General features: G+C 36.9%; 1 protein-coding gene across 4 annotated transcripts in view; it reads left to right on the top strand.

The window, feature by feature from the left end:
- Positions 1–2,303: 2,303 nt before the first annotated feature.
- Positions 2,304–27,251, top strand: part of LOC132793984 (methylcytosine dioxygenase TET) — a 130,644-nt gene continuing 105,696 nt past the window's right edge. Inside the window, exons 1-3 of one of the 4 annotated variants that reach the window (XM_060804184.1) lie at positions 2,304–4,470; positions 4,530–4,817; positions 15,125–15,142. In XM_060804184.1, the coding sequence (XP_060660167.1) occupies positions 2,620–4,470; positions 4,530–4,817; positions 15,125–15,142 (2,157 nt within the window). In that variant the 5' untranslated portion in view covers positions 2,304–2,619. The remainder of the gene's footprint in view (positions 4,471–4,529; positions 4,818–15,124; positions 15,143–27,251) is intronic. The other 3 variants (XM_060804181.1, XM_060804183.1, XM_060804182.1) reach the window with 3 other exon arrangements.

Raw genomic sequence — 27,251 nt, 5'->3', positions numbered from 1 at the left:
TGAGGTCAGGCAGTTGTTTTTTTCATTATATAAAAAGTTTTCTTAAATAACAAACAAATATAATAACAAATTTTTATGCAATCACAATAAATTTTTTAGGAATCATAAAGCCTCTGAGAATAATTCTATATACAAAAAAAAAAATACTTAGAAAACAAAGTAAAAGATTCATATAAAAAAAACATTTTTAATTTATGTACAAATTTGAAAAGCATTTATTTTTATATCTATTCCATAATGAACAAAGTGTTGAGTCCTTTACAAACCCCTTTTAAATTAGATATTTATGTAATTTTAATTTCTATTCCTACAATTAATGTTTGTGTTCGTATTAGAGAACTGTTGTGTATCGTCTGCTTTGGGTATTTCCCCAAACAAAATCTTGTTTACATTCGGCCAAAAGTGGATGCTACTTCTTGGCTTTGGCCAAGGGCAATTTTAGCCACTTCAACACCTCAACAAGCCAAAAAACTTTGCTATAAAGCATGAACACACATACATACACATAAACACACACACATACATAAGCAAAGAGACTCATACACGAAGCCGGCCCATTGAACTTTGTGAAGCGCAACGAAATGTTGGCAGGTTGAAAGTGGATAACAAAAAAAACGAAACACAAAATAAAAAAACGGCAAAAGGCAACGGCAAAGGACGCGCAAAAAAATGTACACCTGTGCCGTTTTTTTTTTTGTATGAGAATAAAATACAAAATACAAAAGAGACAAGCTACAGAGAACAACAACAACAAAAATAAAACGAGGAAGAATGAAAGAAAAAATATAATGCGAGTAACTGCGAAAAAAATGGCGAAAAAAGCAAGAAAATGACAACAGCCACAGCAACTGAAAAACGCAGCAACTGTATGTGTGTGTGTGTGAGAGAGTGTATAAGTGTGTGTGGCTGCTCTTACAAAGCTAAAGCATAACTTACAAGCAACAGCAGCAACGACAACGGCAATAAAAAGTCAGAAGTGAGTGTCCTTTACATTTTGTTGTTGTTGCTGTTGTTGTTGCTGTTGTTGTTGCTGTTGTTGTTGTTGCTGCTGCTGCGATGCTTCCTGCCACAGCGCAGACTTGGACTTGGGCAACGCCGCTCATTATATAGTCAAAGACCATAATTATGTGTTGAAGTTTGTAGATGTTTTAAGTGAGTGAGAGCCAAAGCAACAGAATAACGATAATGGTTGCAAAAAAAATACAGAAAAAATACAAAAAACAGGCAAATAAAGTTCCTTGTAAAGTCATTTAGGAGACTTGGAGAACAGTTGAAACTCCTCAAGGAATCGTTGACTAATCGTTAGCTTCAATTGTTTGACAGCTTTTATCTCTCTAAGCAAACAGCTTTAACAATCCATATACTAATCATAAATTTTCTATTCTTTCTCATTGCAGCTTTTGAACCAAAGGATTTGAGGAAACCAACAACAACAACAACAAGAAAAACAACTTTGGCAAAACACAAAATTACTTTTTTGGCCAAATGAAAATCAAAAATTGACACTCGAAAGTCAAAAGTCAAAAGCAAAATGCAAGCAATGCATTAAACGAAAGCAAAACTAATTATTAATGCTAATTTTAATAACTTATAAAACACAAACACACACAAAAATAATGTTTAATTAATTTGTAAGCAACCAACAAACAAACAAACAAACGGAAGACAAAGATTTTTAAGCTTAAGACCTAACAAAATAATTAAGTAATTTTATTCAAACTCATTTTCAAGAAACAAAAGCTGCAAACTATTTTTTATATATATTAAAATATTAACAAACAAACAAAACAAACAAACAAATCAAATTAAAACGCAAAAACCAGAGTACAAAATTCATAAGCATCAATTTACAACAACAACAAATAATAATAATAATAATAATCGATAAATATCAAACAAGCTAAATAATCAATACAAAAATATTATATATAAATATATAAACAACGCATACAACAACAAATACAAATTTACAAATTACAAATTTACAAATTTTTCTAACAAGAAGTCGAAGTCTGAGACACAGCCACAGCACAACAACAAACAAAAAACATAAATAAAAAACAGCAAAAATATTAAATAATAAATTTAAAATATATAAAATTATTACATAGCTGCCGTTTACAAAAGAGCAAATAACAAAAAAGCATCTTCAACCACGAATAAAGTACAAACAACAAATTTTGAATTTTCTAACTTACAAATTTTTAACAACAAACAAAAAAGAAAAAGAATTAAATCGTAGCACTTTTACAAATATTTAACGAATATTAATGCTTAAGCAATACAAATTACAAATTACAAATATATAAATACAATTTTATAAATAAGAAGCACAAATGAAACCAGTGAGTTCAAAATATCAAATACAAATTTAAAAAAAGTTACAAACAATTAAAAATTCATAATCAAAAAACAAATCGAAGATAAACTACCTCAAGAGCAGTGAGCGAGTGTACAAAAAAAAAAAGAAAAAGAAAAACAGTTAAAGAACTATACAAAGTTAAAGGAACCCCCCTTCTCCTTAACTCCCCCCTTTGAAGTAGTTCCCCTCTCCAACCCAAAAAGCGAGCAGCGCAGCAAGCCAAAGAGCTGCGCAGCCATGCAAGTGTTCGGACTTAAATGGCGTCTTCAATAATCGCACAGAGCAGCACCGGCGGTCCCGTCGATCCCACAGCAGCAGCAACCAGCAGCAGCAACAGCAGCAGCAGCAACCTGTTGCCAGCAATCTCAGCAACTGTTGCATCCGCAGCTGCCGATCTGCATAATACGCATCTCAATCAGCTGAGCAGCTTGAGTCAACATTATACGACGCCGTATCATCATCATCATCCGCATCCACATCATCATCACCAACAGCACTACCAACAGCAGCAGCAGCAACATCTGCAACAGCAGCAACAACAACACTATCAGCAAACTCCTTTGGCGGAGCAGCAGCAACAACATTGGGATTACTATGCACGCCAGCAACCAGCGGCAGCAACCACCACGAATGGCAATGCCAGCAACCATGTTGCAACTCCTTTGGGCAGCAGCAGCAGCAACACTGCAAATGGCAATGCGGCCAGCCTCAGCAATGGCCACAGTCATGCTCACAGCAACAGTCACAGCTTGGCTCACAGCCAACAACAACAACAACATGATGAACATGCCGTTGCTGCTGCCACCGCCGCCGCCACAGCAGCAGCAGCAGTAAGCACCAGCAACAGCAACAACAATACGAACAGCACTAACAACAACTCGAATCCAAACTCGAATTCGAATTCCAATTCCAACGGCAGCTACACACGTCCCTGGGAAATGGAGTCCAAGGATCAGCAGCCACCAACTGCACAGCAGCAACAACAACAGCAGCAACAACAGCAGCCGAAGAGCGGCTTCGAACCCTTCTCGAAGTTGCCCTCATTCCAGAGTCAATTCCACGGCTACAACGAGCAACTGTTGCCCGATGGCACACCGATGCCGTTGCCCACAGCAGCCGCTGCCCAAGCAGCAGCAGCCGCAGCAGCAGCCGCTGCACAAGCAGCCAACACAGGAGCAACATCTCTGCAAACTGTGGCCATGTCTCCAGCGAGCATCTCCGTGAGTTCGCCTGGAATGATGAGCGTGGGATCGCCGCTCACTCAACTTCCAGGCATGCAGACGAGCATCACGCCCCCCTCGGGCAGTTTCACGCCCTTGGGCGCGCCTCCGCCGCCGCCGAATGCATTTCATCACATGCACTCGCATCATCGCGGCGCTGCAGCCGCTGGTTATCCTTTGATGCCGGCTGCAGCAGCAGCCACAGCCGCATTTGGGGATCTTCAGTTGTATCAACCGTTGACGCCAGGCTTTGCTCCGCTGGTGAAGAAGGAGACAGCAGCTGGAGGGGATTACGATATGCTAACGGGCAGCATGCTGCTCAAGAAGGAGGACTTTGATCTCAGCAACAATGGCAACAACACGTTGCAGCAGCAACATCACCAGCAACAACAACATCATCAACAGCAGCAGCAGCAACACTTGCAACAACAGCAGCTGCATCAGCAACATGGCCTCGGACTGGGCGTGGCTGTGGGCATGCATACGCCCAGTTCGTATGACGGCAACAACAGCAACAGCTTTCCGCATGCGGCCAGCAGCAGCGGCAGCCACACGCCCCATACAACACAACCGCACACGCCAACGCCGAGCACAACATCAACAACCACAGCGGCGGCAGCAACCACAACGCCCCTCAAGGTGGAGAAGTTGCTGCAATCGCCCATTGCAAGGCTGGACGCCAGGAAAAAGGAACGACGGAAACAACGTCCGAATTCATTGGAATCGAGTGCTGAGAGCGAGGCAAGTGGAATGGATGTGGATCCCAGTGGCGGGAATCCGGGGCAAGTGGATGCTGTATCGAGTACGGCGAACTTTAAGAGTCCGTTGAGTGCTCTGGGCATGGGCGATAGCAACGATGCAACGAATGCGAATGGATGCGATAAGCAGGTAAGTTTTGCATTCAGCATTTGAATCGCTTGAATCAGCTGCAACGCTGCAAATAATAGGAACACCCGACCATAACCTACCCACAACAACAACACCTTGACTACCATGAACTATTATCCAATCACAATCACCAACACAATCACAACTCCAATCACAACACCAACACCAACTCCTTCTCTTCTGCTTGTTCCGCCTCTGTATTGCAGTCGAAGAAGAAGAGGAAACGCTGCGGCGAATGCGTCGGATGCCAACGCAAGGATAACTGCGGCGAATGCGCTCCATGCCGCAACGACAAGAGTCATCAGATCTGCAAGCAACGTCGCTGCGAGAAGCTCACCGAGAAGAAGGTAAGTCCACCACCAACAACAAGTTAACAGCCATTCAATGGTCAAGCCATTCAGCCAATCGAACCGTTCAACAGTTGAACAGTTGTGCAGCTTGTGCTTTTGGCCATTCAGCTTTTTATTTATTTTTTTTTACTTTTTTTGCGAGGCAATTCCCAGGCTTTGAGACAGGCTTCTTCCAACCATATTTCCATTCATTCAACAAAAAGTTACTCAATGAAATCTGCTGCGTTGCGTCGCAGCAACGGCAACGGCAACAGCATAAACAACGGTGCTGCCGGCAATGCACAGTGGTGCAACATCCAAGCTTTCATACACAAAGAGAAAAAATTTAGTTTGGAAAAATATTGATTTAAGATTTGATTAAAAAAATCTTCATTTAAGATTTGTATGAAAATATCTTGATTTAAGATTTGTTCTTAATTTCTTGATTTAAAATTTTTCGATTTTAAAAAAGAAACAGTCTTGAAATAAGATTTTTATATGAAAACTATAGTTTTTAAATATGTATGATGAGACCAGGAAATACATTACTATTTGTGAAAATGTCAATCATAATGTGTGTAGTGTAACTAAAAAACAGATTAATAGTAAAGAGAATAACGTTACAATACTCTTTTGCCTTATAAAAATATAAACACATATAATATAATATTCAAATGAAAAGAGGTCGAACAATATAATTACGATTCATGTAGCGATAATGTTACATACAGGAATCATTGGTTCTGAAAAGATTAGGAAATTAATGTCAGGAAAATTGTATTAGCCATATAAAAAACCGAAAAGTCAAGACAAAAAACATTAAATAATATTGCCAAGTTTTTTAAACTGGTCAATTGTAACATAAGCTTAAATGATTTTCATTTATTTATAAAACCTTTGAATGAATTAGGAATGTAGGAGCTTCCACTTAATATAATATCAAAAAAGAATCTTAACAAATTCTATATATTTATCATATATTTAATCATAATATGTATCAGGTGAACAATTCAGTACACAGAAAAAAGATTGTTTTTTTTTTTTAAATCGAGTAAATCTCAAATCAAGATTTGCAATTTAATTTTCAATATAGAATAAAACATTCTTGAATCAAGCTTTTAATCTTAAAATAAATTGTTTTTTATCTTAAAATGCAACTTTAGCAAAACAATATTGATTTAAGATTCAATTCTAAAATCTTATTTCAATATTGTTTTATTTTTAATATTGAAAAAATTTTAATTTTAGATTGGTAATCTAGTTTTCAATCTACAATTCTGTTCTCTTTGTATATTTACGAAATTTCCTAACAAGTGATAATGTATCAAGTGCTTCTATATATATGAACTATTCAGTAAATTCCCGAAAATATCCTAGCAAGTGATTTTATGACACTTGAAAAATTATAATAGAGAAACTGGCTGTCAACGTTGAAACATATTAAATTAGTTATAGAATGGATGTATTTGTATAGACCAGTATTATTATATTCTGAAATTCTGGCGAAATTAGCATTCACCTTAGTCTGCATTGTGTTCAAAGGCAGCTGTGATTTTGGTATTGTTCGCTCACTTGCATCACGCTGTGCTGCAGAGTTTAGAGTTGTGCGCAGCTGTGTGAGGACACTGTGCCAGGGCCAATGCCATAGCCAAAGCAATAGCGATAGCCGGTGTAAACTGGTTTTCTCCGCTGTTGTTGTTGTGCACTGTTTTGCTGTTCGCTTGTGTTTTTGCAGCTCGCGGCGGCCACGCACAAAAGTTCGCGCGGTCTTTCGCTCCAGCGGTCAGTCACTCAAGATTTATGTCAGCACAACAGATGTTTCGCAGTCCGCAGTCAGTGCAAATTAATGCGCCCAGCCACACGCCCGCTCTCCTTTGCACGCTTGCTGTCCCGCTCTCACTACTTCGCTCTCGCTCCTTCGCTCTTTCGTTCGTTCTCTTTGTCCGGCAATTGCCTTTGCATTGGCCTCAGTTGCAGCCTGCGTTTAACTAGTAACCTACAAGCACTTCTCTCTATGTGTGTGTGTGTTTAAGTACTTGCGTATGTGCACTTGAGTGTGTGTGTGCAGCATTCGCGTATCCTTAAACTCAGTGCTCTGTACTCTGTGCTCAACTTCCCAGGCGACTGCAGATGAGTTGCGTTCATTTTCCCATTCAGTTTGCATTGCGTTTCGAAATCACTTAAGAGCCTAGCCGCAGGCAGCAAGCATATCCTTTGAGGAAATCAGGTTACACACTCACACACACACACACATCTGAATCTCTGCATCTGCATGTCGCCCAAGTGGAGTCCATTTGTATGTGGATCTCAAGTGGTTGTGGTTATATGATGATGAGGATGTTGATGATGATGTTGATGTCTTCATCCCAAGACAAGTTCATTGGCCGAGCTGAGTGCAGGACACAGTAGCGAAGGACTCGCTAAGAACCTGAAAAATGCTAATCTTAAATACACAACGTAGAGCGAAATCAAATGTCACTATGTTTGTCTCGCTCTAGCACTTCTAACAATCGTATGTTGCGATCGCAAAGCCAAATTAAGGTCATGTCCACAAAAATGAAGCGCTTCCATTTGGACGCGTTTGCTGAGCTCTTTGCAAACAAGAAAGAATAACAGCAACAAGAACAACAATAACAACAACAACAACAGCAGCAATATGCCGTATGAAATAAAACAACAATAAAAACGATAATAACGAAAACGAGGCACAGCAACAGCAGCAGCAACAACAACAAAAGAAAAGCAAACGTCGTTCGCAGTCGTTGCCGCCGCCTGCAGGAGCAGATGTTCACAACTTACAAACACACGTACAAACAGAGAGACAGACAGAAAGAGAGACGGCGAGACAGACATAAATAAATAAGCGACTGCGCAACGTTTTGTCTCGCTGCTGCGATCAACGCCAGCAGCAAACAGGAAACCGAAAACAGAAACGAAAACGAGCCTCGCCTCTGCGAGTGTGAGAGCGAGATAGCGTGCTAGATAGTTAGGAGAGAGCAGACAGCGCGCGCGACTGCTCACACAATTAAGCAGGAGGTTGACAGCGCAGCGCAGCGACGTCGAACGTCACAAAAGGTTGTCAAACAAGAAAATGGCACGCAAAAGCGACGATCGACACGAAAGAAGAGAGCAGAGAGTGCGCTGTCCACTATCTCAGCTGCCGTCGCTGTCGCTGCTTTCAAACATAGATAAAGTTGTAAATTTTGCAGTCGCTGCGCCTTCAGTTGACATGTCAATACTCTACACACACACACACACACTCGCAAACTCTCTTCCTCTTCCTTACGCGCTTCCCATGCAATTGGCGCTTTATTTTATATCTTCCTCTGCTTCATCATCATCATCAACATCAGCGTCAGAATTATGATTATTATCATTAAAATATATTGTTCTCGTTGTTGTTGCCGCGTTTGTTGTATCCCCGCTAACCATGTCCATGTCTTTCACACTGTGCTACACAAGTTTAATTATTTATTGGCACAATTTTAAGCTCAGATCACTCGATGCAAGTGCACTCGGTCAGTCGCCTGCTTTGCAACTGGTTCTATTAATAAAACATTTATCATAATAAGCTGAAATATCTGCAACATACTAAGAAGGGACTTTGTTTTTAATGTTGAGATCGGAAATAGTTTGGAAAAATATTATATCCCATTATTAAATTTATTAAAAAGAGTAGATCACACTCATAAAATATCATTAGAGAGAGCTTGTAGATATGTCTACAATTTTATTTTCATGAAAAGAATTATATTTAATGCTATAATTTTAATATCATATCATATTTTAATATCGTATCATTCAAAAGAACTTCATTATTTTATTATTTTAACTAAGGTAATACAATTTTTTTGTTTATATCGTCTAAAGAATTTCAAGAGTTAGATTTTAATGGATAAAAGAATATTTTATCATCAAGAGATTATTCTATTATAAATATTCTGTGATATATTTTTCTAGAAATATTTAAAATATTCATATTTATCATAAAATTTAATAACAACTTGAAGAATAGGCAAGGAAAAACGTAAAACTTTATTGAGACTCAGTTTTGTTGAGTGGTTTATTTTAAACAATCTAAATTTTAAGATTGTTAAATCTTGATTAAAGATTTTGCAATCTTGAAACAAGATTAAAATCTAGAATTTCAAGATTGGGCAATATTGATTTTTTGTCAATTTTCGATCTTAATTTAAGAATAAACCTTCTTGGTTCAAGTTTGAAATACAATCAAAATTCATTCAAGGTTTCATTTTTGATCTAAGTAAGTTTTTTCTTCTCTGTAGAAATTGTTGTTTCACAGTGTTAAGATCTATTATACGAGTATGTTTTCTTCTCCTCCAACCAACAATAATAACAAGCCTCTCCTGTTTATTTCTTTTTCTTTTTTGTCGCGGAAGTTCTCTTCCATATGTATTTTGACTGTGGCTGATCGATCGAGTGTTTCGATTCAGTTAGCTGGGTTTCTTGCCCCGAATTGTGAATCGAATGCGGATCAATGCACTTTTTTGACTTATTTCTGTGGTATTTCTGCAGCACTCGAGTAATTTAATACGCGTCCAGTTTCGTATTTTTTTTGTTGTTCCTCTCTCATTTTATACTTTATTCAGCTTAAGTTTGAGTTCGGAGTTGAAGTTGAGTTTGAGTTTCAATTTCGTGTTGGTTTCATTTGAATTCGTTTCGGTTTACTTTTGGGCTCCTTTGGACAGCTGCCCAGCTGGTCACACTTTCAGGGCGAGCGCGTTTTTTATTCTTTTGCTTTGCACAAATCAGGCCGAAAAAATAAAAAATAAAATGCCTCGAGCACAAGTCATTAACTTGGCTATTTGAATTGCGAACGCGCGTCCTTCGCGTCCTTCGCCTCCTTGTCTAAGGACTTTTCGCTTCCTGTTCGGCCTTAAATATGCAGTTTTCTTCGGAATTTTCTCATTAAAAGCGTTTTCTTTTTCGTTTCGTTTTTTTTCGTTTTTCGTGTGTCTCATTCCTTTGCTCAAATAAGGCAAATCAACAACGACAACGTGAAGAGCAAATATTAAAAGGCGTCTGGTCTAAAGAAAGTGGCCAAAAGCGTCTGTCCTTCGGTCTTTCTGTCTGTCCGAGAACCTTTCGGGTCTTCGCTGGTTTGAGTGATTGACTTCATTCTTGTAGATGAGTGTATCTCTGGGTGGGTGGGTGTTTGGTTTTGTATTGTAATCGTCGAAAGCTTTGCTGTTTCCTTTTTGCCGTCTTCTTTCAATTTCACTTTTGTGGCCGCAGGACTCCAGCAATGCGGCAACTTCATCAAACTAAATGCACTCACATAACGTAGAGAGTAACCCTAAGCAGTGAGTAGAACTTAAAGGTTTCACTTCACGCATACGAAATGCGGAAAGTACGAGTATCTTGCCTCACATGCAACAACAATGCCAATGCTTGCAACCGGAGAGCAGCGAGTGCATTGCTCCTACTTGAGCACACACACACACACACACACTACGTTCGTGACATACTCCGAGCTTCGGCTTCGTCCTGGCATATATCCAGGATAACAGAGAGAGAGCGAAGGGTTGTGGCACTCACACACACTTGATACCTTGAGCAAATGTTGGCCGATGATGAGCTTCAACTTCATTATGTTGCATGCAATCTGATACGATGCCATGTCCGTGGTCTTGCTTCTCGTATCCAGTTGCAGCACCAGCAGCTCTCTCTCTCTCTCTGTCTCTTTTCCATCTGCCATCTCTCTCTCTCTCTCTTTCTAGCTAACAAGTTAAATTTTCTATTTGGCAGTTTTTTCAGTTTTCAGTTGAGCACAAAATTTCTGCAGCTATAATTGGCGCTTATGACCAGGTGCCTTGCGCCTTGCGTAGCCACAATCATTCAATTTGTAGCTAGACTACGCACAGCTGCACACAGATACACACATACACATATGCAACTGAGAGTTCATTGCACCAAACAAATGGAAAAGACAAAACTCTGACAGTCCAGTTGCAAGCAAGGCTCTTTGCTTTTTCCTTTGCCTTTGCCACAAATCCGATTGAAATTTTTGTTTTATTTCCTTTTTGCCTTTGCTCCAAATGCATATTCATCTGTCACACACACACACACTCGCACACATACACACACACTCGCACACAATTCGAGACAAACATCTGCATTTGTTTCTCTGGTTGCCTGCACATCTGCTCATATTGTTCCTTTTCATTTTTCATGTTTTCTTTTCGCCTCCGACTGAGCCTCAGCCTGAGCCTGAGTCGTTGTCTGTATTGGCACAATTAAGCTCAGATCACTCGATGCAAGTGCACTCGATCAGTCGCCTGCTTTGCAACTGGTTCTATTTATAAAACATTTATCATAATAAACAGAAATATCTGGAACGTACTAGAAAGAGTCTTAGTCTTTAATGTTGAGATCGGAAATATTTTAGAAAAATGTAATATAAATAATATCCCATTATTAGAGAGTAGATCACACTCATAAAATATCATTATTCGAGAGCTTGTAGATATTCTGAATCTACAATTGTATTTTTATCAAAAATTTTAATGACACAGGGTTTCTTTATAAAAGAATAATATTCAATGCTATAATTTAAATTCGTATCATTCAAACGAACTATACTATTTTATATTTTTAACTATGTTAATACAATTTTTTTTGTCAATATCCTCTAATGAATTTCAAGAGTTAGATTTTAATGGATAAGAGTATATTTTATAATCAAGAGATTATTATTATATTAAATATTCTTTAATGTGATATATTTTTTTTAGAAATATTTAAAATATTCATATTTATCATACAATTTTTTAACAACTTGAAGAATAGGCAAGGAACAATGCAAAACTTTATTGAGACTCAGTTTTGTTTATTGGTTTATTTTAAACAATCTAAATTTTAAAATTGTTGGATCTTGATTTAATCTTTTGCAATCTTGAATTAATTTTAAGATGTCACCATTCTTGAAACAAGATTATAATCTTGAATTTCAAGATGAGGCAATCTAGATTTTCTGTCGATTTTCGATCTTCATTTAAGAATAAACCTTCTTGGTTAAATTTTGAAATCAATATTGATTCAAGGTTTCATTCTTGATCTAAGTAAGTTTTTTCTTCTCTGTAGAAATTGTTGTTTCACAGTGTTGAGATCCATTATACGAGTATGTTTTCTTCTCCTCCAACCAACAATAATAACAAGCCTCTCCTGTTTATTTCTTTTTCTTTTTTGTCGCGGAAGTTCTCTTCCATATGTATTTTGACTGTGGCTGATCGATCGAGTGTTTCGATTCAGTTAGCTGGGTTTCTTGCCCCGAATTGTGAATCGAATGCGGATCAATGCACTTTTTGACTTATTTCTGTGGTATTTCTGCAGCACTCGAGTAATTTAATACGCGTCCAGTTTCGTATTTTTTTTGTTGTTCCTCTCTCATTTTATACTTTATTCAGCTTAAGTTTGAGTTCGGAGTTGAAGTTGAGTTTGAGTTTCAATTTCGTGTTGGTTTCATTTGAATTCGTTTCGGTTTACTTTTGGGCTCCTTTGGACAGCTGCCCAGCTGGTCACACTTTCAGGGCGAGCGCGTTTTTTATTCTTTTGCTTTGCACAAATCAGGCCGAAAAAATTAAAAATAAAATGCCTCGAGCACAAGTCATTAACTTGGCTATTTGAATTGCGAACGCGCGTCCTTCGCGTCCTTCGCCTCCTTGTCTAAGGACTTTTCGCTTCCTGTTCGGCCTTAAATATGCAGTTTTCTTCGGAATTTTCTCATTAAAAGCGTTTTCTTTTTCGTTTCGTTTTTCGTTTTTCGTGTGTCTCATTCCTTTGCTCAAATAAGGCAAATCAACAACGACAACGTGAAGAGCAAATATTAAAAGGCGTCTGGTCTAAAGAAAGTGGCCAAAAGCGTCTGTCCTTCGGTCTTTCTGTCTGTCCGAGAACCTTTCGGGTCTTCGCTGGTTTGAGTGATTGACTTCATTCTTGTAGATGAGTGTATCTCTGGGTGGGTGGGTGTTTGGTTTTGTATTGTAATCGTCGAAAGCTTTGCTGTTTCCTTTTTGCCGTCTTCTTTCAATTTCACTTTTGTGGCCGCAGGACTCCAGCAATGCGGCAACTTCATCAAACTAAATGCACTCACATAACGTAGAGAGTAACCCTAAGCAGTGAGTAGAACTTAAAGGTTTCACTTCACGCATACGAAATGCGGAAAGTACGAGTATCTTGCCTCACATGCAACAACAATGCCAATGCTTGCAACCGGAGAGCAGCGAGTGCATTGCTCCTACTTGAGCACACACACACACACACACACTACGTTCGTGACATACTCCGAGCTTCGGCTTCGTCCTGGCATATATCCAGGATAACAGAGAAAAGAGAGAGAGAGCGAAGGGTTGTGGCACTCACACACACTTGATACCTTGAGCAAATGTTGGCCGATGATGAGCTTCAACTTCATTATGTTGCATGCAATCTGATACGATGCCATGTCCGTGGTCTTGCTTCTCGTATCCAGTTGCAGCACCAGCAGCTCTCTCTCTCTCTGTCTCTTTTCCATCTGCCATCTCTCTCTCTCTCTCTTTCTAGCTAACAAGTTAAATTTTCTATTTGGCAGTTTTTTCAGTTTTCAGTTGAGCACAAAATTTCTGCAGCTATAATTGGCGCTTATGACCAGGTGCCTTGCGCCTTGCGTAGCCACAATCATTCAATTTGTAGCTAGACTACGCACAGCTGCACACAGATACACACATACACATATGCAACTGAGAGTTCATTGCACCAAACAAATGGAAAAGACAAAACTCTGACAGTCCAGTTGCAAGCAAGGCTCTTTGCTTTTTCCTTTGCCTTTGCCACAAATCCGATTGAAATTTTTGTTTTATTTCCTTTTTGCCTTTGCTCCAAATGCATATTCATCTGTCACACACACACACACTCGCACACATACACACACACTCGCACACAATTCGAGACAAACATCTGCATTTGTTTCTCTGGTTGCCTGCACATCTGCTCATATTGTTCCTTTTCATTTTTCATGTTTTCTTTTCGCCTCCGACTGAGCCTCAGCCTGAGCCTGAGTCGTTGTCTGTATCCTGCAACAGGATTTAAGCCCAAAACGTGCTACACACACACATGCACTCACTTTGATATTCACATTTTATGCACGCACTCATTTAAGTACTCGTAAATCTATCCACACATAAATACAAAAATACCTATTTTGATAGACACAACTATTTTCTCTCTACCAACTGAGCTGTGCATTTGTGTGTGTGTATTGAGTGTGTGTGTGTTTGGGGAATGCAACTTTTAAGCGGCTTATGCAGAGCACATAATCCCAGTCTCTCTCTCTTTCACTTCCCCGCTTTAGTCCCCTCTTTACTCTCCACATAATTCCCCAATTTTATTCAAAAACTAAAACGCATATTTAAAATCATAAATTGCCATTTTTGGACTATTTTCATATCATTTTTTTGTGGTTTACTATACCCTAACTCAAAAAGAAGTAGAGTATTTAAAACAACTTGATAATTATAGGAAATTTTTCTATATATTTTTCTACAATTTTAAATGAATGTCAATTTGGATTCTATTAAACTTTTTTAACATTTTATATACTTTGAACGCTTAAAAGAATTTCCAAATTTAAATAATGTTTTATATTTTTATAGTTTTAAAGAATTTTCAAATGTCAAATATTTAATATATATTTATAAAGCTAAAACTAAATATCCAAATTAAAAGCAGAAGATTTTGATATTGAATTTTAAATAGCTTTTCACTTATTTTAATTCCACTTCAAAAAACAATTTTCTTTTAAATGGAAATGTCATCTAAAAAGTCACTTAGGGTATTTAAATAATGTTTTATATTATTAAAGTTTTCAAGAATTTTCAAATTTCAAATATATAATATTTATGTAGGAACTTTAAAACAAATTCCCAAATTAAAGCGGCAGATTTTGATATTCAATTTAAATGACTTTTGACTTCTTTGAATTCAACTTCAAAAAGTAATTTTCATTTTAACAGAAATGTCAACCGAAAAGTCACTTAGGGTATCTTGTAGTCGCCCACTCGCCTCCCACATGCATTTTATTTATATTTTTGCCATTTTAATGGACTCAATGCAGCAGTTATCGCAAAATTGGGCTCAAAAATGTTTTGCCAATTAGAGTGTTTTATATTTGAATGCCCGAATGTGTAATATATAATAATAATATATATATGTGCGATTGCAATTTATGAATTCTCAACTGACATTCGCTCATTCATTTGTATTTACAATTTACTTTGCATTTGTTTTAATTTAAATTCATTTCATTCTTTTTTCTATTTTATTTGCAGGAACCCAAAGCCAAACCCGTACGTATACACATCACATTTTTACATAAACACATATTTGTATTTACTTTTTTTCAAATAGTTTATGGCAATTTGTTTAACATATTTTTGTTCTCAGATAAGTTGCAATTCTTAGAAAAAGTAATAACTTAATTTGAGTCATAAAGCAACTGTTTGGAGTTTGATATCTTATCGCATAGTTGTTGCTTCATTCGATTTATGAAATTATGAAGAGTCAACTTAACTGTTTCGATTCTATGTCGTTTAAGTTGACCTTGAAACAGTTGCGAATTTTGTCGCTGTCTGAAGTGAAGACCCTTTGGCTAGTTTATGCAAATAACAAAAGAAGAGTTGCTCTTCTCTTTTCTTCTTTTTTTGTTGTCCATTGTTTTTTGAACAACTGTATCTATATATCTTTTGAGTGTGTGTGTGTGTGTGGCAGTTTCTTGTTTCGCTCTCTTTTACCAGCAGATTTTTCATCTTTTTATACCCGCTACCCATAGGGTAGAAGGGTATTATAACTTTGTGCCGGCAGGAAATGTATGTAACAGGTAGAAGGAGGCATCTCCGACCCTATAAAGTATATATATTCTTGATCAGCGTCAACAGCCGAGACGATCTAGCCATGTCCGTCTGTCCGTCTGTCCGTCTGTGTGTCTGTGTGTCTGTGTGTCTGTCCGTCCGTCCGTATGAACACCTAGATCTCAGAGGCTATAAGAGATAGAGCTATAATTTTTTTTCGACAACATTTGTTATGTTTGCACGCAGATCAAGTTTGTTTCAAATTTTTGCCACGCCCCCTTCCGCCCCCGCAAATCAAAAAAATCGAATAACAAGCGTAATTTTAAAGCAAGAGTTACGAATTTTGGTAGATACAATAATAACTATAGTAGTTATGATTCCTGAAAACTTGGTTGCGATCAGATAAAAATTGTCGAAGTTATTAAAGAAATACTTTTGTATGGCAAAAACGCCTACTTACTAGGGGTCTTAGTTGCTTTGGCTGACAATCTGGTATATTGTGCCGTCTATGGTATATTTTGAATGCGGTACTATATCGATATACCACATATACATTTTGGTATATTTTTTTAGTATTTTTGTAGTATATTTGGTATATTTTGAGAAATATACTGCAAAATATATTGCTTTTATTCATAATGGGTAGCGGGTATCTCACAGTCGAGTACACTCGACTGTAGCTTTCTTACTTGTTTTTGTTGTTGTTGTATCTGGCGCATAAATTAAATAATAAAACCCGTGTGTGCGAGTGTGAGTGCAATTCTATGCTTCGTTGTTGTGTTGTGTGTTGTCTGTGCAATTGAATGCTTTTGAATTGTTGCATGAAAATGATTTGCTGCTGTTGCTGTTCGCCGCGACGGCTGCTTAACGTGGATGATGCTGCTCGTTGATGGGTTGCTGCTTTGGTTGCTTCGGTTGCTGTTGCTGGTGGTTGTTGTTGATGACAATCATTCATTCCGCTAGTCGAAACTATATACACACATCCACTCGAGTACATAAATCTGCGCTGATTATAATGCGTTGTTAAATTTTAATAAATAAATTTTCACATCCTTGTTAAGCTTGGCACATTCAATGCGACAGACAACGAGACAAACAAACACACGCAAATGTGAATTGTGTTTTATATAAAACGTTGCATGTAAAAACTCTGCATTGATTAAAAGTCTAAAATGCAGCGCGAAATGTAAATGAATGTTACATAATTACACGACGAAAGCGTCGTACTACGCGTATACTTAATATGCAAAGCTAAAGCACAGTTATCAAAAGACGCCACGAGTGCGTGGCCTTGCCAAGTAGTTAAAGGACAAAACTACCGCATTGTCACACACACAAATACACACACACACACACACACGCACACTAACGAGCTGAAAATGCGACAGTGCATTTTCCAGTTGCCGTGGAAGTAAAAAAAAAAAAGAAAGCTTAAGTCGAATGTGCTCGACTTTGAAATACCAGCTATACATTTTTAATGAAAGCGAAGCAGTGCGGTATTTGAAAATATTCCATATTAATGTAGCACAAAAATACTTAAAATATACCAAAGGCTATATTTGGTATATGGATATAGTTCTGCATTCAAAATACATCATAGTATATACCAACTTAGTATACCGCAGAAATACCAAAAATATACCGACGGCTACATTTGGTATATTAATACAGAACTACATTCAAAATATATCTAAGTATATACCAAATTAATATACCACAAAAATACTTAAAATTTACCAAAGGCTATTTTTGGTATATTGATATAGTTATATTGATATAGTTCAAAATATATCATAGTATATACCAACTTAGTATACCGCAGAAATACCAAATATATACCGACGGATACATTTAGTATATTAATGCAGAGCTACATTCAAAATATATCATAGTTTATACCAAATGTACCACATAAACCCTAAAATATACCAAAGCCTATATTTGGTTTATTGATATAGAACTACATTCAAAATATATTATAGTATATTCCATATTAGTATACCGCAAAAATACTAAAAATATACCAATGCCTATAATTTGGAATGTACCATAAAATACATTATATACCATATCTCAAATTAATATACCAGAAAAATACTGAAAATATACCGAAATATACTCAGCTGTTGACGCTGATCAAGAATACAAATACTTTGAAGGGTCTGAGACGCCTTCTTCTGCCTATAATACCCTTCTACCCTATGTATATCGGGTATAAAATGCGAAGGAGAAACTTGCAGTGCAAATGATTTTCGCGTTTGCTCATTTTAATGAGACAAACTGCGAAGAAAGCTAAAAAGATACCGAAATTAGAGAGGGGAGAAATGTGACGTTAATGATGGACAGGCGAAGCGAATGAAAGAGATAGAAAGATGGAAAGAGGGAGAAGGAAGAGCGGCAAATGAGGTTAACAAGCAGCAGCTGGCAGTAAATAGATATGCAATTAAGCATTCTTGTTATTGTTTATTAATAAACAACAACAAAGCTAAATAAAAAGCCAAAAAAACGCAAGACTTTGCCCGCTAATTGCCACAGCAACAGCGATAGGGACAGCAATAGAGTACGAGAGAGAGAAGAAGCAGCGAAAATGCTTTTCATGCGTTGCATTTCAAGGATACAGGATACACACACACACTTGCACACTCATACCTACATGTATTAGCACATTTAACCCTTTTTTATGTTGCTCTGCATTTCTATTTTTGAAGTGCATTTCGCCCTTTTTTTCACTGCCCGTTGGCTCAATTTAAATACCAACGATGCATGGCCAAAACTGCGAAGGGCAAACAGGGAAAATACCCTGTTGACAAATACTGCAAAGAGTTGTTATACTTCGTAAAGAGAGCTTAACTTTTCAGTGCAATGTTTGGCAAATACTTGTTGAGTTCTCGCTCGATTCTTTTAATTAAAATGTTCAAATTACTCAATGAACAAATTTCCACGAATTTCCATTTCTGCGAATTTTTCGGTGTATTGTTCACCAGCAAATAATATTTTGTGTTTAATCTGCTCATGCAAGCTTAACATAAATAATTAAAAACTTAACTCAGTGTAATTAAAATGTTCAGAGAATTGGTACTGATATTAAGCAAAGATTGTAAGAGTTACTATAGAAATTAAAGTAAACACAATTTGGAATATTCAATGAACGATACCTAAAAAAATGCTCTAAATGATTTTCAACATTAAATTAGAGCGAGCTTTTAAAATAAGAATTAAATAAGGAGTTTCATAAATGGCTTATAATATTACATTATTGAGAACGACCATTTTGTTTTAAATCAAACTTTTATTATCAGAATTTTAGATGGAGTTTTATAAATGACTCATAATATTATATTATATTATTGAGAGCCCAAAGTGCTAGGCAAATTTCATAATTTCTAAAGATTTTTAAAAATTTTGTCAAATATATTTTATTTACAATATTATTGCATTTTTTATCAAAATAAAATTGCTGTGTGAAATCCTGTAACTTCTTAATATATTTGTAAAGAATTTAATAACAAAATGAAAGTTTTCCATATTGGTCAACAATTCCGAATATTATTTTCAATTAGACAGTTGCATTAGACAGTTTTATACTACATACTTGTAAATAATTTAACAAAAGAGGGACAATAATAACTTAAAGGAAGTTGTGCATAAGTTATTGCTGATTGAAACTAAAAATCTTTGATTGCAAAGAAGAAGAAAAAGAATAGAAGTTATAGTTATAGTTATCAATAGAAGTTGATAACAAAACTGACATTGAGTAGCATATTTTACCTTAGCTTAGAGTACAATGCTGAGCACTTCATAGTCGAGCCGAACCCCATTAAATAATTTGTACTTGTTGTCCATTTATGTAACTGTGTGAGTGTTGAGTGTGTGTGTATGTTGTGTGTGTGTGTGTGTGTGTGTGTATAAGGTGCAATTGCAGCGCATTTTTCAGCTTGACCGATTCGTTGAGAGTGCAAGCGAACCCTTTAGTTCAGTTAGCTTCTCCTCGGTCATGTTCTCGTTCTCTTTCTCGTTCTCCTTCTCGTTCTCCGTCTCATTTCTCGAGCAATGCGACACAAACTGGCAACACTCGCCAACCCATCCACAAAAAGTGAAGAATGTAAGCGAGGCGTTTGTCAGTTCCGAGTCAGAGTTTGAGTTTGAGTTTTGTTGCAGTTTACCACGGCATATTAAAAAAGGGGTTGTCCATAGGTAAATACGTGCACTCTCATACATTCATGCATAAATGATGACGATGACGTTGGACGATGACGTTGATGGGGTTCTCTCCGCTCTGTGTTAGTTTAGAGGGTCAGCAGGTTACAGGTTACGGGTTACAGCTTACCACACATTTTACACACATTGCACTCGCCTCTAATTGTGCAACCCAAAAAAAAAAAAACTACGAAAAAACAATTTTCAATTCATGTTGCAAATCCGTTTAAGCCAACTCACCCATATCATCAAAAATTGAACGAGAGATGAGAGAGCAAAGCATCAACAGAAAACAACTTACAATTTCAATTTGAAAAATGAAAAAGGAAAAACTCTGAAAACGAAGTAAAAGTTTGCTCAAAAAGTGCCTATCAAGCAAAAGCAACAACAACTTGGCATATCTTTTGATTGCATTTTGACAACAACAACTGGAATAACAGCAAAAAATTTGCTGTTTGGAAGGGAGACTTTGCTGGCATATTGCGTAGCAAAAAACAAAGCCGCACTTTCAAATCGATTTTTGATTATTTTGTGTTATCATTGCCGTTCGCTACGTTGTTATGTTGTTACCCACATACCCTGTACTGACTGTATATGAAGGGTATAAGCAGCTGGCAATGTTTTAAAAGGAAGTTAAAAGGAAGTTTACAGTTTACAACTATTTGTCTACTCTTAGTTATATGCTAAAAATAATTTGCTTCCTTTTACAGGGTATGTTTGAGTCATAATATCACCCTCTTGAACCACCCCCAAACCGTTGTAAATTCAATTTAATTTTCTTAAATATTATTTGAGACAATTTCGCATGCATTACGAGTACGCGCCGGAGTTTTTCGAATACAATTTTTGTGTGTATTTCCTGCAAGTATATTTTAACATGTTTACTTTCAATAACTTGCGTGGGCTGGGCACACAGCTACAAAGTGGAGGAGGCGGGGGAATAAAGGAGGCGGGGCAGCACTGCCTGACAACAAACAAAACCGAGAGAGACACCAAAAAATATATTGTTGTTTTCCCTATTTATTTTATTTATAGCCGAGCGCCTTTTTTGCATTTCACGGCTTTTGTTTGTCGGCGCAAATTGAAAACATAATTGAAACAATAAATTCGATATGCGCTGCGTATATATTTCACTTCAGTGAGAGATGTGAAAGAGTTACAGAACAGTCGCTTGCAGTAGAGATATAAAAACAAATTAGCTGCAAGCATTTTTACAAAAGTTTTGTTCTCCCGTCGAACAAAAAAATCAATTTAATTTCGTCGAATTTCTTTTTCGACTTGAAGTCGAACTAAAAGTTGTGCCTGCTGTTTCTCTCGATTCTTCTTTGCTTTTTTTTTTTTTTTTGGGTGCTGGGCAACTGGCAAACAAGTCAAGTCATTTACTAAAGTACGAAAGTCCTGGCGTGCATAAACATCCCTTAACACAGGAGCTGCTGTTGGCTGTGTGGGGGTGGTTACAACTCAGCTTCGAAGAAAGCTGAAAAAAACAGGAAAAAATTTAAAAGAAATGTTTTTGAAAAAGGGCAGGAAACAACAACAACAATAATGAGAAGAGCTGCACATAAAATGCGCTAAAAAAATTTCACGTCACGTAGCCAGCCGCTAGTTGTTGCTGCTGTTGTCCAAAATGCTGCAGCAGCAGCACAGAACTTTGCACTTAGCACGCACTCGCACACACACAGAGGCACACACACACACACTCTGGCACACACACGTGCTATCAAACAATTTAGCGCTCGCTGCATTTACAAGCCCAAAGTTGCAGCATTTTCTGCACTGCAAGTTCTCTAATTGCAAGCGCAACACCCGAAGGACATTGCAGCGCACAGCTGAGGGTAGGCAACGACAACAACAACAACAAGAGGAACAACAACAACGAGAACAACAACAACAGCAGGAACAACAACAACAACAACAGCAGGAACAACAACTTTAACCCCATAGGGGAAAGCACGCACATACGCACAAAGCTGTTGCTGTTGCTGCTGTGTTTCTGCTATGGTTGCTGCTGGCACATCATCAGCTATGCAAACAAATACGCATAAATATGCACACGCACACACTCGGCAATACGCTCACGCACACTTTTAATGCAAAAACGCAAAATAAAACAGGCAAAAGAAAAAAAAAGCAGCAGCAGCAGTAGAAAAACTCAACACGAACAGCAACAGCAACAAATAAACGAGAGTCGCATGTGAATTGCTGGCAACATGTGCAAACAAGGCTCGAGACGCCCACAAATACACACACACAAACACACACACACATAGAGGAGAGACACTTCAGTTTGCCAACTGCAACTTGCCCAGTCTTTAGGCATTCTTTGAAGATTCGAAGCTGCAGCTTACGCATATTGCGTATACGCACTTTGCTCTGCTCTGCTCTGCTTCCATTTGTCGCCTGCTGCAAGTAGTTGGCTGCAAATATTTGCATGACTGGCACCCTAAAAATCTGCTTTATTCAAGTATATATATATTTACCAAGTGCAGCATATACATACATATATAAAAATAGAGCTGTTCCCTCTTTTGCATTTTGCACATTCCCAAAGCGAAAGCATTGCAATTTCTATTTCTTGTGCCCCTTCAGCGCGATTGTCGCCTTTGATAAACTGATGCTGCTGCTGCTGAGCTACTTTGTCGTTGTTAATTATAAAAATTTCCCATTTTAGTTGCTTGGGAGTTGCAAAACGAAGCAAGTTCTAAGCGACGCTCAAAAGTATGCTACACTTTTTTAGCTGACGCCTTTGCCAAGTTGAAAAGCGCTTTCTATATACACCACATCGAAGTATATACACTTGCTATATACAATTGAGTATATATATATATGTATATATATATATATGTAAACATGTTTGTACAAATTGCAAGCAAGCATTTTACGTTGGGTTCACAACAAAAGTTTAAGAAAAAGAAAACTGTGCAAATAAAACTTTTTGCTTTCGTTCGCCGCTGCCGCTGCTGCTGCTGCTGCGTTGGCTTTTTCCTTGCTTTGGCAAAAGTCCTTGCCAAGGGTAAATGCAAAATTTACAAACACACACACACACAGATACACTCGTACTGAAGCTGAGCACAAAATTGAGAAAAGTATGCGTGCTGGCCAAAAGATGTTGCCAGAGCCGCGTCAAAAAATAAAAATGCCAAAGCAACGAGTGCAAATAAAATGGCGAACTGCTGCTGCCAACACCAGGGGCAGCATCACAGCTTTGATTTTACAATGAGAGAGAGAGAGGGAAGAAGTCAGAAAGAGAGAGAGAGAGCGAGCGAGCAGAACGTGGCGCCAAGGAGCAATGCAGCTGGCGGAATGCTTCACTGCACTTGACTATTATTGAAGTTACGCCGGAATCCTTGCACCATCTATCCCTTCCAATCCCCCTCCTCTCTCTCTCTCTTATATAATACTTCCCCCGCTCCTTGCGTTGAATTGAGTTGTTGCCGTTGCCTGTTCAGCGAAACTTTCGCCTTTGGGGGGCTTCCTAGCTAACATCGCTGCTGCTGCTGCTGCTGCAACATCTTTTGGCACTGGCTTCGTGGCATCCTTCTGCATCCTCTTCAGCATGTGCCGCTCACACTTTGCCCGCTTCTTGCCTCCTTCTCCTTCTCCTTCTCTTCATCGTCATCGTCAGCGTCCTTTGCATATTTAAGCGAGCTCGCGACTCACAGCGAGTTGCCTCCGTCTTGCCACTTTTTGCATTTTTTATGTGTTGGTAGGTCATTGTACGTACAAAAGCCACTTTTACTGCACCACCAACAGCAGCAGCAGCAGCAACAGCAACTGCAGCTACAGCTGCAGCAACATCAACACCAGCAACAGCATCAGCAGCAGCAGCAACAATAATAAATATAAATACAGCTGACGGTTGTGCTAGACTCACAGTTACTCTGCAGTTTAGTAGAACTTCAGAGTGGCTAAAATTGAGAGAGTGACTTCGAATCAAATAACGAGTTGTTTTGTTATTAATTAACAACGATTTTGAGTAGTAGTTATTCTTTAGTTTTTCAAGAAGATTGCTATTAGGAAGCTTATAATTTGATCCTTCATATAATTTACTTTTTTCTTATAATTTCCTCTTTCATCCACATTACACATTTTTGTTATTGGAAAGTTTCTGTTTTTTTTCATATGAATTATTTAATAAAAATCATTTTTTTGTTGCTAAGCTTTAAATATGCATAAATAGATTTAAGTGATCAGCAACTTCATCAAAGAAAGAATTAGAATGGATAATATTGATACTCTTATTATGCAGCTGCAGGCCAATAATTATTTAAATAGTTATTTTAATAATTACACCAAAATGTGATAAAGAAAAAAAACCAAAAAAAGCTTCAATCGAATATGTTGCAGCCCATTTTCAATAAAATCAAAACATTTCAGTATTAATTTTAAGATAGACCAAAGTAATATACTGCAAAAATACTACAAATATACCACAGACTATATTTGGTATATTGATTTCGTTCTATATTAACAATATTCCATAGTATTGGTGACAGATATTAACGTCAGCACAAAATGTACCAAATTAATACATCACAAACATACTAAATATATACCATATGCTATATTTGGTATATTTATATTGTACTACATACAAAATATACTACACAGTAGAACATGTGCAAAATTAAAATACCATAAAATACCATAAAATCAAAATATAAAATTTTGTATATTTGGTACATTTATAATATTACATTAAAAATATACCATAGAGTGCATAAAAAACACAGTACAGCATATACAAAATTAATATACCAGAAATATTTAAAATATACCATTTTGGTATATTCGGTATATTTACTACATTACAAAATATACCATAGAGTGCAACATATACTAGGGTCGCGTGTATAAAAAGAAATTTAATTATTTGATTTGCTCTAAAGACCAAACTAATCATGATAATGACTTCTTAAGACACAAATATTTGTATATGATTTAAAAAAACGAATCTTAGGTTCAAACCATTTATTAATAGCTGAATTTTCACCTACTCAAACATAATTTGAACAGATTTGCTATTATTTAAGGCAGTAAATGCTTTAAAAAAAAAACATTCTAAACGTAGAAACATCTGTGCACAATACTGAAAAAAGGAGCAAAAATAGTAGAGTATTAAGTTACAATTTGGAAACAGAATTTTCTGTAGAGTGATAGAATATAAGTATTAGATTACTGATGTGCAGCAGATCTCTCTCATTGATAAGTCTTTTTATGAATAACTACTGTAAAATATGAAGTACTTTATGTGTTATTTACGTGACAAATATAGAAATACTTTTAAAATATATGAGCAGCACGCATTGCATAATAAGTTGTGACATGTGCTCAACTAAAAAGGACAATTTTGAAATTCCAAGCTGTTTCTCATATTGTGCATATCCTTTATGCTCATCACTCAAAGTGCAGGTTATAAGTATGCTGCAACGTCGACTTTGACTGCTGTGGAGCAAAACTTTTTCATGCTGCCAAATTAAACAAATTTTGTTTTATTTTTTGTTTTTTGGCTCAAAGCGAGTTGAGTTGAGCTCGGCGTTTTCCTTTCCTTTCTCTTTTTTTTTTTGGTCAACTTCAGCGCATTTTTAATGCACTTTTCGAGTGGGGGGAGAAAAGATGTAGCTGGAGTGAGGAGGTGTGAATAGAAGAAGGGGAAGGGAGAAGAAGGGAACGTGTTTCACTCCATCAAATGCAATTTCGTTGGGCGCTCTCTCTGTCAACTCGAGCGAGTTATTTGCATTCCTTGTTGCCGTTTGTCGATGCCAAAAATGCGAACAACTTTTTGTTGTTGTTGTTGTGCTGTTGCATAATTTGACTTTGTTGTTAGCCGAGTTGTTGTTGTTGTTGTAATTGAAATGGCTTTTTAATTTGTGCGCAAGCTTGACAACTGCCAAAATGCATAAATCATTATTTTTGTATATTTTTATCTGCTTGTTTTTTTGTTGGATATGACGCGACAAATTAAAAATTAATGCCATGTCACTCCGTCGCCTTCTCTTTCTACTATTTCTGCTCTTTTCTATCTCTGTGCGGCCATTTTGGAGAACAAAAATTGCAGCAATGCTGCAGATTAACCATATACAATCAAAGTGCGGGTATCTCTCATGCTCATATGATGCTGATGCTGTTTGCTGATGCTGATGCGACGGCACATTTTTATCGATTTTCCTCGCAGCTCAGCCAAAATGCAGGCTGAGGCAAACACACACAAATATATATGTATATTCTTTTATATATATAAATGTATTTGCAACCCCAAAAACGCGTCCATGCACAGTTTTATTTTTATTCCATTTGAGTTCTTTCTACATCTATGTTTGCTGCTTCGCTTTGTGTTGTTGTTGCTGCGTGCCACGCACTTTTAGAAAGCACCAGAAACACTGGAAAAACTGAAAAACGCACACCAAGTGCGTGTGTATTTGTGTGTGTGTGTGTGTGGGTTGCGGCAGGCAACAACAAGAAGAAAAGAAGAAGCACTGAAAAAGAAAGATGGAACGGAAAAAAAAATTCGCAATGAGGGTTGGAAATAAATTGCTTTTAATTTGATTTCAACTCAATTAAATCTACAAAATGGAATTTCAAATTAATGTCTCTGGCTCCTTGGCGCATCCTTTGCAGCCAATGCAGTTTCATTAAACCAGGCATATAACTAATTAGTTGAACAGAGATCTCTTCACTCTCTCTCTCTCCCTTTCTCTCTCTTGAATGTCCAGCTCAAAATTTGCACAGCTGTCGGTGATTGTGGGATTAATGATGCGGCAAAGGTTGTGTCGAGTATTGTCCACTTTCTAAGCACAATAAATATGATTTATTAATTGTGGAATAATAGCACAGAGCTTAGAGAGTGCTAGAAATTTAATCTTGACCAAATTCTTGAATGTAGTTAAAATCAAGCAAAGCAAATGTAAGTGTAAATCGAACAGCGATGAAAACCTAACAAAAATATATAATAGAGAACAGCCTGAAGAAGGAAGTTACTCTGTCTATATTATATTTAAAATAAATTGCAAGTTCAATGCAAGATCAACACAATATAATAGAAAATATAAATTTGCATTATAAATTCTTTTTTTAAATCATCAATTTTTAGTGCAATCAAACAATTGGCAATTCAATATATAATTTCAATTTCAATTAAAATGTGTACTATAAATGTTAATTCTCTATTTTTATGTAATTTAATGATAAATTTTATGTATAAATTATCATAAACTCTTCTTATGCTCATTGCTTTAATAAAATTTTAGAAAAGTAATTGTTGCATTTCAATTGCAAATAAACATTTTTAGAAACATTTCCAAAATGCCACTTAAATACATATCTAAGCAAGTAAATTCCCTCAAAAAATATTCTACTTAATATTTTATAAATATTTCCGTAACTTCTAGAATCTCAATTAAATCCATTAACA

This window comes from Drosophila nasuta, chromosome 3 (assembly GCF_023558535.2).
Source record: "Drosophila nasuta strain 15112-1781.00 chromosome 3, ASM2355853v1, whole genome shotgun sequence".
Classification (NCBI taxonomy): Eukaryota; Metazoa; Arthropoda; class Insecta; order Diptera; family Drosophilidae; genus Drosophila; species Drosophila nasuta.
Note: the sequence above shows the minus strand (reverse complement) of the source record. Positions and strands in the feature narration are given on the sequence as shown.